The sequence below is a fragment of the Brugia malayi genome, assembly GCF_000002995.4.
Source record: "Brugia malayi strain FR3 genome assembly, contig: Bm_v4_Chr4_scaffold_001, whole genome shotgun sequence".
Taxonomy (NCBI): Eukaryota; Metazoa; Nematoda; class Chromadorea; order Rhabditida; family Onchocercidae; genus Brugia; species Brugia malayi.
In genome coordinates, this window is record NW_025062478.1 from 3,448,517 (window position 1) to 3,460,903 (window position 12,387).

The window sequence follows — 12,387 nt, forward strand, 5'->3', positions numbered from 1 at the left end:
TCCTTCCTCATTGACATCGTAAATATGTAATAAATTGACATAAATGAAAATTAAGTTGAGAAATTGCAGAAAATTAAATTAGATGGGAATGATGTAAACTAAATTAGAAATGAAAAAAGGTGAAACAAAATATGTCCTATAATAGCAATATAAAAAAATTTAAATAATTAAATAAAGTTAAATATAGTAGTTTTAAATTAATTTTTTCCAAAGAAAATGAAGTAAAATTTATATTTAGTGCTAATGTAAGGAAATGAAAAATAAATAAAATTTGAATTGAATTTTAAATTCCATGATATGAATAAAACTAATGGAAAAAAAAAAACGATATTCTGGCGTTACAAGTCATCATTTTCGCAAAAATTTTTTGAACTAAATTCGAATTTCATTTATATTATTATGCTTTTTTCAGATATTAGTTATAAAAATAAAATTAATTACTGTACAAACTTTTTTTTTTTTTTTTTTTTGATAAAATCATGAAACTTTCGCATAAAATAATTTGAAAAATAAATGACAGATTGTTCTTTGCTAAGTTTTCTTTGGTCAATTTATTGAAATTAAAACAGGAAAACTTAGGAAATGAATTTTTTTGTTTGAAAAAAATGATATTTCAAAAAGTTGATATCGTGAGAAAAGTTTTTAGTGCTATCATTCTTCTCTTATCAATTTCAATAAATTTTATCACAATATCTTTCCTTTGTTTGACATTCTCACTCAATTCGAATATATGAACATAAGTTATTATTCATGAACTAATAAACATTTCAACATTCTAACTTACTTTTTGAAAGAACATTCTCAAACTTACTTTAAGAAAAATTAATAATTATGATTATTTCATAGTACTTTATATCATCTCGTTTCTGTCTTCGTTCCTTACATAATTATTTATTACATACCTGTCGTATAATTATTGTTTTGCTATAATAATTTAATAAAACTGACACAGTGAGTAATGACATTCTCATACCATAGTCGTCTCGATCAATATTAAAATTCTATTGGGTTCTGATCAAATGTCATATTGCATACTGTACATACCGTATGTGCAAGAAGTGTTCATGTATACATGTGTCTTCTTACCGTATCAACAAAAGTAAAATGTGGTTTTTACAATTCAAATAAGTTCATATAAAGAGTGGTTAATGTTTTAAAGTTACCACGATTAAGCTAAATCTTTCCTCTAGCATACGGTAGCATTCAAATGTTACTACGGTAGAGTTGATACAGTATACTGTATTAAATAATGCACAAATATCTGTATGCATGTGTACTTGTAAAGTTTAAAAAAGTATTATAGTGAAACGTTTCAAAATTAATTCTAATATTCTCTCAAAATATTTACTATTTTGAAATATTCAAACTGAACAAGGATTCATTTTAGGTTTCATCAAAATTATCTTCTCATCGATTTTAAAATGATTGGAATGATCAGAAAGATAATGATGAAGTGATAATATGATACGCAAATGTTTACTATAATTACAGTAACAACTAATAAATTTCTATTACTACTACTAACACTATTACCAACTATGGCATTTTTCTTCGGCTCCAGTACTGATCAAAATCATTGCAATCGTTTAAAAGTTGAACAATGTTTCAAAACTGCCTTTCAGGTATTCTACACTTTTTTGAATTTTTTTTTGAAATTTATTTTGGAGTAACATTTGTTTTTCTTAATTTCAAAAACATACAAATAAATTAAAATAAGACAATATTAAAACGCAAAAGTTGGCAAAATCATCTCTTTTAAAATTACTTAAATTCTGACTTCCTTTTTCTAAAAAAGATTTGCGTGTTTTTATCAAATTTTTTATTGAAATAATTTTCTTTTTATTAAAATTTCCAGCATATAATTTCAACCACTGAATCAAAGTATTTACTAAATAATATTTATCAATTTTTATCCTTTACAAATTTTAAATACAATACAGATTCAAGAAAAGGATTAAAAACGTTTTAGACAATGCGTATTCGACGAAATGTTGATAACAATCAAAGTCGATCAACAGAAACGTCGAAAGTACGACATCGATGTTCGTTGAGAAGCGTAACACACGTGATGATGCCAAGAAATCAGCACTTATGTGCTGCAAATCGACATTACTTATCGTGTTTCAATAATGACGCATGCCAAGATGATTATACGGCACACGTAAATCACTTTATTCTTTTTAGAGATATTTAATTTTATATAAAAATTTTTAGAAATATTTAAAAATAAACGTTACAATTAAGTGGTGATTTTGTTACAAAATTCACATTTCTTACATTTTTTATCTTTCAAAATGCAAAAACAAATATTTATCACAAATTTTAGGGCAAAATTTTAACACTTTATTTTTGAAATTTTTGTGATAGCTCTTAAACATTCCAAAATTTCTTCTAATTATGCAACAGTTCTTTAAATAGGTATAATTGTAACATTTATAGATTGCATCAACTGTATTTAACCAAATTCACGGGCGCATTTTACCGATACAAATGTTTTTAGCACATCGAGGATATGCTCTACGGGTAAGTTTATCTTTTCAAAATTAAAACATTGAAATTAAGTGATACAATTTTATTTGATTTAGCTGTTTAAATTGCAATAATACTTAAAATTTATGAGTACATTTTATCGATCGATTGATCGAAATTCGTACAAAAAAAGAAAAAAGAATGAAAGAACCCTTTGGTATTACTGTGAAAAAATATTTATTCTTATTTACCAGCTGAGTTATTTATAAAAACGAGAATAATGAATTGTCAGATATTTCATTTTAAAAAATTGCTTGAAAATTATTTTACAAATAATTTTCAATGTTTTGCAAGAAATTTGTAGAGGATCGTTTTTGTTGGAATAGAATCGAAAATATTTTGTCGATTATAATATGCATGTTAATTTGAAATGATTTATTTTTCTGATTTTTAAACTAATAACTTTCATTTTTATCGTTGAAAAATGAAAAATGAAGAAAGTTATTTGAAGTAAATAACAAAAAAAAAAAAAAAAATGAATGATTGGCATTTACATTATATTCAATTAATTCCTAAAACTTTTTATTTATCTTCACATGTCCTTTTTGCAAAAAATGCAATAATCTATGAAATTTTCATTGCTTTTTTCAATTTCTCTTATTTTTCAAACTTTATGAAATTAAATCATCAAAAAATGGTGGAAAAAGTTATGATGAAAAAATATTACAAGCATATTTAAATAGAAATTTTAATATCTTACTTAAGCATTAATTGGTTATGTTATGTTTTTCTAATTAGGTATGTGTATAAAATATTATTTTGTTTGTTTTATTAAATTATTTAATTCCGACCTGAAAAAAAAAATAAAACTGAAATTTGAAAGTTTTATAAATAAAATTTATTAATTCATTTTATTTTGTTCAGATTAAATAACACTCAGCTGATAATGCTTTCAATGTCACATGAAAATTTTAATACATGTTATTTATGCTACTGCATTCATATTTACTAATGTTTACTTGTTTATATTTTTGTAACTGTATAGTATTTATTATATCGTACTTTTTTTATCAATTATATTTTCTAATTAATTTTTACTAAGTTCATTCATTTTTTTTTCCCTTACGTTCACTTATTTTAACTTACTTTTTGAAACAACTATGAATATGATTTGAGTGTTTATTTCTTTAAAATATAAAAATTTACATTAAATTAATATATTTATTATAATTAATATTTATTTTAGCTATGCTCACAGACTTGCTCACATGAAAGTCGCATGAAATGTCAACAAATGCTAAGCATTGAGGAACGACAGGAAGAGCAAGGAAATTACTTGAAATTGGTGAAAATAGCAAAGAAAATAAGTCTATCAGATTTTGTTGATGAAATTAACCTATGCCATCGCTTTAAAATGACATTAAGGAAGGTAATAGCATTTGATTTATAAATTTTGTAACAATGCATATTTAAATAATCTAATTAAATTAAATCCAATTTTTAAATTATCAATTAAAAACAGAAACTTTTTTTAAGCTTACAGTTTAAAATCTTCATATTTTTCTCAACTTATAACAAAACATATTTAATAGTTCAATTGTATAACGCAATTAAATTTAATATTCAAATTATTTGAATTACAAGCAATTTATACTTATGATGTCAAATATACTTAACAGTTTTTCATTCTTCCTATTAAGTATGCATTTTAATAATAGCATTTCTTTATATATGTATATTTTTTTTTTTTCAAATAAATGATTATTTTTAAATTGGGTAATATTTTAGAAATTATTATTGTTAACCTAAGAAAATACTTAATATTTTTCAGCTTATCCAGTACCGTACACGATTTTGTGGTGAAGTAGCGAAATGTATTTGCAATGATATGAATATTCAGGCAGGTGTGATGCATTGTAAAGCAGGTTGTGATAGTATTGTTGAAAAAATTACAACAGTTAAATCAAGAAGAAATAAAATTTCATCAAAAGCAAATGCAATTTCATTTAATAATTTTATTACTTTATTCATTCTATTCAGGTTATCGTAAAAAAAAAAATTGAAAAATTTTTGAATAAGATGGCTAATTAATTTTATTGTATAATAGTTTTTATTAACATTTTTTTTTTCATGTATATTAATAATTGAAAGTTTAGTATATACAATAATATATTTATGATTAATGTATAATTGATTTATGATTAAAAAAATTGAAAGCAGATCAATATATATATACAAAATATCATTTGTAGGAAATTTTTTGCTGAATTTAATAACAAAAATTAAAATTTAATCACATTATCTACATCCATATTTCATGTACAGTTGCACTAAAATTTGCTAATGTTTTTGATAAAATTTATTGAAGTATTAATGGATTTTTGTTTTTTTATAAAGAATTGGAAAAATCGAATAGGCGCTTTTCTGAGAAAAAAGTAAATCAAATCAAAAAGTAAACAAATCAAAAAATAAATATCATGTAAATGGTCAAAGATCTTTGAACATCCTTAATAAATGCACTAATATTTCATTTTTTCTAAAATGCACTAATCTTCTTGATACATAATTATTGAAACAGCATAGTCAAAGAAATAATTATGCAAAATGCATATTAGTAGACTTTATTAATATTAGTAATTGAGTATATCATTTCCAATATGTACAATTAGTTTATCAGTAAACTGTAAAAGTAGCAATAGGAAATTTTAATTTTTGATTAGTTCAATTCATCGTTTCCTTCTTTTTTTTTTCTTTCATTTAATCTAATTCTTCCGTTGGTAATGCTTTTAGAAATAGAGAATTTTCAAAAAGATTCTCTTCTTCAGAATCCATTGATGGTAAACCAGGTTCCGGTACATCAGACATTAAACCTTGGCCAATCCATTTATGCACCTGTTTACACTTAGCCTTTAATAATTCAATTCGTTCCAAAGGTGAAAGCTGTGGTTTCGTATAATTAGCCCAGTCATCACTCTCGACATACATCTCATAATCATGTCGAGCTTGAATCATTTCATCTATGATTTTTGGTTGCTCGTTAACATTTAAGTGCAAACTGAAATTATAAAAGTGAATTTAAAAATTTCCAAAAAAAAAAAAAAAATTCAAAAATTACACAAAAAGCAATAATGACTGTAAGAAATGTAATAAATTGTATATTTACTTTTTTTTTTTTTTTTTGCTTCTCTTTTTATAAAATTTTCTAAAAATTTACAAAAATTCTACAGCTGAAAAGATATGCATGAATTATTTATGATTGAAAATTTCACTTTTCATAAGCTAATTTACTGTTGTTTGTTGCAAGCTAGATTGACAATAAATCAAATTCAAACATTTGTTTTAAAATTTAAAATTACTTTAAATAAATCACAAATTTTAATTGAAGTCAAATAATTTTTATGAAAATAAGAGTTTGTTTTTTTTCTCTTACGAATATGTATCAGGAAATACTGCAACAATTCGCGCAATTGTGCAAGCTTCAAGTTTCGGAAAACCAAATTTTATTGCAAGTCGTAAAAATTGAAGTGTATTAGCTTCACATGGTGGTTGTGGTGTATTGCATAGCTAAAAAATAAGTCAAATAAATTTTGACTAACTGTAAATAATCATTGATTATGAAAAAAATAAAAATAATAAAATTAAAAAATAGAAATAACAAAGATTTAATTAAGGAAATTTTTTTCTTGAATAAATAATTTAGTAATAATCAGTAAAGCAAGGATAAGTAATAATGCTAAGTAGCACTGATATGAAAGATATTTATGATAGTTAATAATGATAATATTAGTTAAATAAGCTTTTTTTCCTAAATTTGCAAACAAAAAGTAAAATGTCGATAAATACAAAAAAAAAAAGAAAAAACACGGATAGTTCTTTCTTCTTATGCAATTGATAAAATATTTGATAAAGAAAGATAAAATCAGTGAATTGAATAACTCGAAATAACGCATGTTTTGATAATTAATTAATTAATTAATGCATGGCTATGATCTAAAATGAATTAATCAACAATCAATCAATAAATAATCACTAAAACCTTCTGAAAGATGCGACAAAAATCATCGTCATGCATTTGTAACAATTCCTTATACATCAGTGGTTTTAATAAATTCAAGCAAGCAAGAAATTTTTCATAATTATTAAAATCACTGGAATTAAAACTTCCACCAAAATATTTCACATCACACATGCCAGTAAATGCAAATGATAATACCTACAAATTGAAATATTTGAATAATTATTGTAAATCAATATCTAGAAATTTTAAACTATTTAACTAAAATTATCAATTGAAATAAAAATTGACCACTTAAAAATTCCATCAATTTCTGTTTCTAATTTTAAACTAAATCATCTAAATTTGTTAATTGAAATTAAACTAAATAATTATCTTCTAGAGTTTTGAGTACTTTTTTTTTTGAAGTAATTTCATTCATAAACAGAGAGACCTAACAATTTGTAATGACAATAAATTAAAACAAAAAAAAAAGATGAAATTCTATGAAAATAATTTCAAATTAAAATTTGAAACATCTTTTTTTTTTTTTTGAAATAGCTTTTTTATTATTGCTTTCCTATTTCAAAATAAAATATAAAATGAATTAAATTACTATCAAAAAATGATTGATCAGTTTATTTAAAAAATACCTGCTCAACTGTTGCTGATTTAAATTCCAAACTGACTGAATTTCCTTCCGGATTACTATCCATGTAATCATGAAAATATCTGCATGTTATGTATAAACAATGCCGATTATATAATAATGTTTCATCGATGCATTCAACATAATAGAATCTGAAAATAAACAAAAACGGAAAAAAAGAAAAAAGCGAAAAATTTTTGTCATTTGATAAAATTTGTTATTAGCAAAAATTAAATTTTAAAATTTAATTTCAAATTTGAAACTGTTTGTATGTTTGTTACATCGAAAAGTTATACTTTACCAAAAATTTGTTTTTAAATTTTTTTTTTTTGATAAATTTGCTAACTTTCCTTGCATGAATTTGGTTTTTTGCATTTAAAAAAACTATTTTTAGGTACAAAAAATTAATATATTTTCAAATATTGTAATTTTTTTTTTTTTCATTGTTAACACATTTTAGTAATATATTATTCATTTTCAAAAATTCATGCGTACATTTAATTCAAAATTTTTACATTTAATTAATTAACTACTTTACAATCCATTTACATTTCCATTTTATAAATCAAATAGTAAGGTGAAAACATATATGAAAACAAAGTATATTACTTATTTCTACGATTAATTTTTTTTTTTTTAATTTACTGTGATATATTACTATTATTGCTATTGTTAACTTATGAATTAGTTAATTAATAACATTTCAAATTTTTTTAATTTTTTTTATTGAAAACAAGAAAAAAAGAACGAATTAAAAAAAAATTAATAAGGATTTTGATAAAAACATACGGTTCAGCAGCTTTTTCAACAAATTTGAATGCTTTAAATCGTTCATCAGTTTCATCTTGCGGTTTTAATTGAAGTAATGGAAATAAATTAACTTTTGGTACGACATAATTGAAATCATTTATTGCAAATGCTAATTTTATTTCAATTTTTAATTGACCCCAATTAAATTCATCATTTTCATATAATTTTGTTAATGTTTCCGTATAATGTGGAACAAATTCTACACGATGATTTAATTGTTGCCAATGTGCTGGGAAGCATTCAACTGCAAAATTCTTCTTTATTTCTTATTTATTTTAATTTCTTTTTTTTTTTTTTTTCCAAATTTATTTTACAAAAATTTTGAATCATTTTATAACAAAATCGAAATAAATTGAAATTTTTTGCAGATACAAGGACAATGAAAATGAAAAAAAACAAAAAAGGAGGAAAAAAGGAACAAAAAATAGGAAATGGAAAAGGTCAAAAATTTTTTCAATTTATTAATTTTGAATGAAATAATAGGAAAAAATTAATTTTCATAATTTTATTTTGTACATTTCAATAGAAAAATGAATTTTTTGAAAAAATTATTTATTAATCTTTAATTGCTTAATGTAATTTCATCCATTCAGCTTTCTTTTTTCTTTTTATTTATTTTTTTTTTTTTTTTTTTGTAATTTTAGATTTCAAAATTGTTTTCTTTTCACCTTTTAAATTAAAATAAAAGTTAATTTTTTAACTTTTTTTTTGTTAAAAAATTGATAATTTTGCTTTATGTAAATATGTGAGCAAAAAGAAACACTAAAAAGACACTCAAAAAAAAAAAAAAAATTATTGTACTATAAAATTTTTAATTGCAAGAAAAAAAAAAAAAAATGGAAATTACAAAAGCTAACTTCTTCTGCTTGTTTTTGACTGTGCACGAAATTGCACTCGAAATTCTCCTTGAATGTCAACATCAGTTTGTCGTACTAATGTAATCATAAATTCTCGTCCTTTTTTTCTTACATGCAATGTCCTGTGAATTTAAAAAAAAGATTATATACTTCATTAACTTTAATTGAAAATAAGTTTTTCATCAAAAAAAAAAAAGCAAAAAAAAAGTGCCGAAAAAAGCGGAGAGAAAAAAAAATGTAAAAAAAAAAAAACGAAAAGTAAAAAAGGAATAAAGGAAAGAGGAAAAAGCGGAAGAAACCGAAGAGAATGCGGAAAAAATGAATGAAGCGGAAGAGAAAGAAAAGAATGCGTTGCGGAAAAAAGTCAAAAATATATGCTTTTGAATAAATAAATGAAAAAAAAAAGAAATTTATTTGCATTAAAATTATATGAAATAAATATTAAAAAAAAAATTGATTTATTATTTGTGTTAAATAAATGTTTGTAATGCTAAATTGTTTGATTATAATATTTTGTTTTGATTATTGCAATATTAAATTAAATTCAAAGCGATAATAAGTAATTAAAACATTAAAAAAAATATATTAAAGAAAAAAAAAAAGGAATATTAAATTATCTTTCAGTAGAAAATATCAATTTACTGAACTACTCAATATCAATATATTGAATTGATCTAAAATTCCGAATTTCCCACTTTTTTTTTTTTTGATCATAATTAAATGTTTTTTTTGTTTAGAAATTTTTTGTTCAAAAAAATAACAAATTAGTTGTTTTGAACAAAAAATATTAAATCATTAAAATATTAGATTGAAATTTTAAAAAAAGAGAGGGAGAAAAATGTTAAATTATTTGAATATATTAAATTATTTTGATTATTACAATATCAAATTGCATTCAAAAAGATAATAAATAATTGAAACATTAAAATAAAATGAAAGGACTAAAAATTTACTAAAATATTAGATTTTATTCAAAAAAATAGAAACAAAATAGAACTAAAGACAAGTAAAAAATATAAATAATTAGATGAATTTAGCAATCAAAAAAGTTGTAATTTTGGAAAACAAAAAAATGAATTTAATTCTTCCAAAAAATTTAATTTATCATCAAACTTCTGCAAAATTCTTTTTAAATCATATTTCTAGACAATTCATAAAAAAATTAAATTTAAGATTTGAAAATAATAGAAATATTTTTAATTTGCAAGAAAAGATTTGAAAAAAAAAATTCATTTTCGGCTTTTGTATGTTTCATTAAAAAAAAAAAGTTTGTTTAAATTTATTATTTCCATTTCATTTAATTCAATTCATTTTCTTCTTCCATATAATACCAAATATTAAAATGTACTGCCAAAAATTTTCTCTGACAAAAATTTCATTTCAATTTTTTTCCATATTTCATTTAAAATTTAAAAAGTTGTTTTATATAAATACGAAAATGAGTTTTTTGATGAAAAATTTTTTGATGCTAAAATTTGATTTAAACATTTTTTGAAATAACTGACGAGGAAACAAAATTTCCTTACAACATTTAAACAAAAAGTTTTAATCTGCTTTTTTTGCCACGAGAAAAAAAAGAAAGAAACTGTTTAATTAAACTTTTGTTTTCAAAGTTAAAAATGCTTAATTACAAAATCAAAAAAGAAGAAAGTGTTTAATTAAATTTGTCTTTTCGATATATCCAATAAAAGAACAATGAAAAAGGAAAATTGTTAAATTGAAAAAATTAATTTTTTTTTTCGGATTGTTTAAATACGAAGTTTTTTTTTTTTCATAGGAATAATTTCTAATAGTAACTTAACAAACAATTTAATTAAATATTACTAATTTTAATACTTTCTTTCATAAAAATTAAAATGACGTGAATATCTCTCACGTAATGATTTCACGTAATGTCGTGAGAAATTTGCAATGATTGCTATCATTTAAAAATTTCATTTAATGATACTATTTTTGATTAAATTATCTATCATTCATGATAATTAAAATATTGTATAATTTAAAAATGGTATAATAGTATAATAATTTAATAATATTATAGAACAATGCAATAATTGATAACTTTTTTTTTCAATATAATAATTTAATTTAGTATTACTAATTTTGATAGTATTGCATTTTGATAATGTCTTGATAATTAGCTCTTATGTTAGTTAAAATGACGTAAATATCTTTTTTTCGTAATAATTTAATTAGTATTTTAATTCCAATTTAATTAAATACCATTCGATATATCGCACACCATGAACGGTTGCAAATAGCGAACGACCAATTTCTGTTGTAATTACGTCTTTACGCATTTTAAGATAATAATAATGCGTAAAAATCACTAACATATCACTTTCTTTCATATAATCACTTGCAAAATTTGGATAAATTCGACGTATTAACTGTTCATTTTCAGGATGACTAAAATTTAAAATTAAAAAGGAGAAAATTATTTTTTTAATTTTCAAAATAAAATCAATTTTTTAAATTTTTAAACAAAGACAATTTTAAAACAAAAACATTTTTTTTTTTGCTAAAAAAAAGAAAAATAAGCAAAAATATATAATAATAAATTATTATTTTAAAGTAAAATTATATGATAATTAATAATAATACAGTTTACAAGAAAACATGAAAACAAATGATAAAAGAAGAGAGAACAAAAATAATCAACAAATATTTCAAATTTTTAATTTTAAACACATACATAAAAAAAAAAGAAAATATTATAAACATTATTTACAAAAAAAAAAAAATAGTAACAAGAAATTTGTAGTGTTAAATTTTTTAATTGAATATCAATCAATTTAATAAAAAAATTGTTTATCAATGAATTTAATCATAAAAATTTTATTCCTTACAAAGTAAATATTTTATTTACTTTATTTATAGCAATTAAATCAATTCAAAAAAAAAAAAAAAAAAAAAAAGAAAATTATTAATTGATAAAATGAAAAAAGAATTACCCTAATCTATAAGTTGAACCAAGATCAATTCCTAAATCACTAAATGGAGTACTAATTAATGACATCCGTGTTGTCAAAGACCAGTAAATTATTAAAATGAAAATAAAAAGAAAAAAGTTATCAAATGAAACAAAAACTAATATTCCACTCATTATATGTTATTTTTTAAAAAATTTCTATAAGAAATTTTACATAATAATACAATAACAAAAAAAAAAAGAAAAATTTACATAAATCAGGAAAAATAAATTAAATCTTTTTTTTTTAACTTATAATTTAATTGCTTTCATGGAAAAAAAAAATAATTTTTTTTTTCTTTTGCAATAAATTATCAAAATTCTCTTAGAAATTTAGAATCAAAATATTTTTAAAAATACATATTAAAATGAATAAATGCAATTCTAAAAATGGTAAAATTTTGTAAATGTGATATAAAAATTTCTAATTACAAAAATTAGTTAACAAAATTCGAAAAAAAAGTGAGAAAATCATCGTAGAATTATGAGAAATAATTTGTTCGATGATTAAGTGATAATATTATTTATTTCGTTGATATGAAAAATTGAAATTATCAAAAATTTTTATAACATTAAATTTTTTCATAGTTTTTTCTCTTTTTTTTCATTTCATACATAATTTATTGAAACTTATAAT

General features: G+C 21.3%; 2 protein-coding genes across 2 annotated transcripts; one reads left to right on the forward strand and one right to left on the reverse strand.

The window, feature by feature from the left end:
* Positions 1-1,538: 1,538 nt before the first annotated feature.
* On the forward strand, positions 1,539-4,519 carry Bm7872 (Uncharacterized protein; the record flags this gene model as incomplete). The annotated part of the gene is made up of 5 exons (XM_043081503.1): positions 1,539-1,622; positions 1,970-2,161; positions 2,440-2,523; positions 3,716-3,898; positions 4,301-4,519. 5 exons carry the CDS (start codon positions 1,539-1,541, stop codon positions 4,517-4,519), a joined length of 762 nt encoding a protein of 253 aa, XP_042937437.1.
* A 707-nt stretch (positions 4,520-5,226) lies between these two features.
* Bm17741 (Uncharacterized protein) lies at positions 5,227-11,798 on the reverse strand (the record flags this gene model as incomplete). Its single annotated transcript, XM_043081504.1, has 8 exons — positions 5,227-5,524; positions 5,900-6,033; positions 6,506-6,682; positions 7,117-7,264; positions 7,902-8,166; positions 8,780-8,901; positions 11,003-11,188; positions 11,734-11,798. 8 exons carry the CDS (start codon positions 11,796-11,798, stop codon positions 5,227-5,229), a joined length of 1,395 nt encoding a protein of 464 aa, XP_042937438.1.
* Between the last annotated feature and the right edge of the window lie 589 nt (positions 11,799-12,387).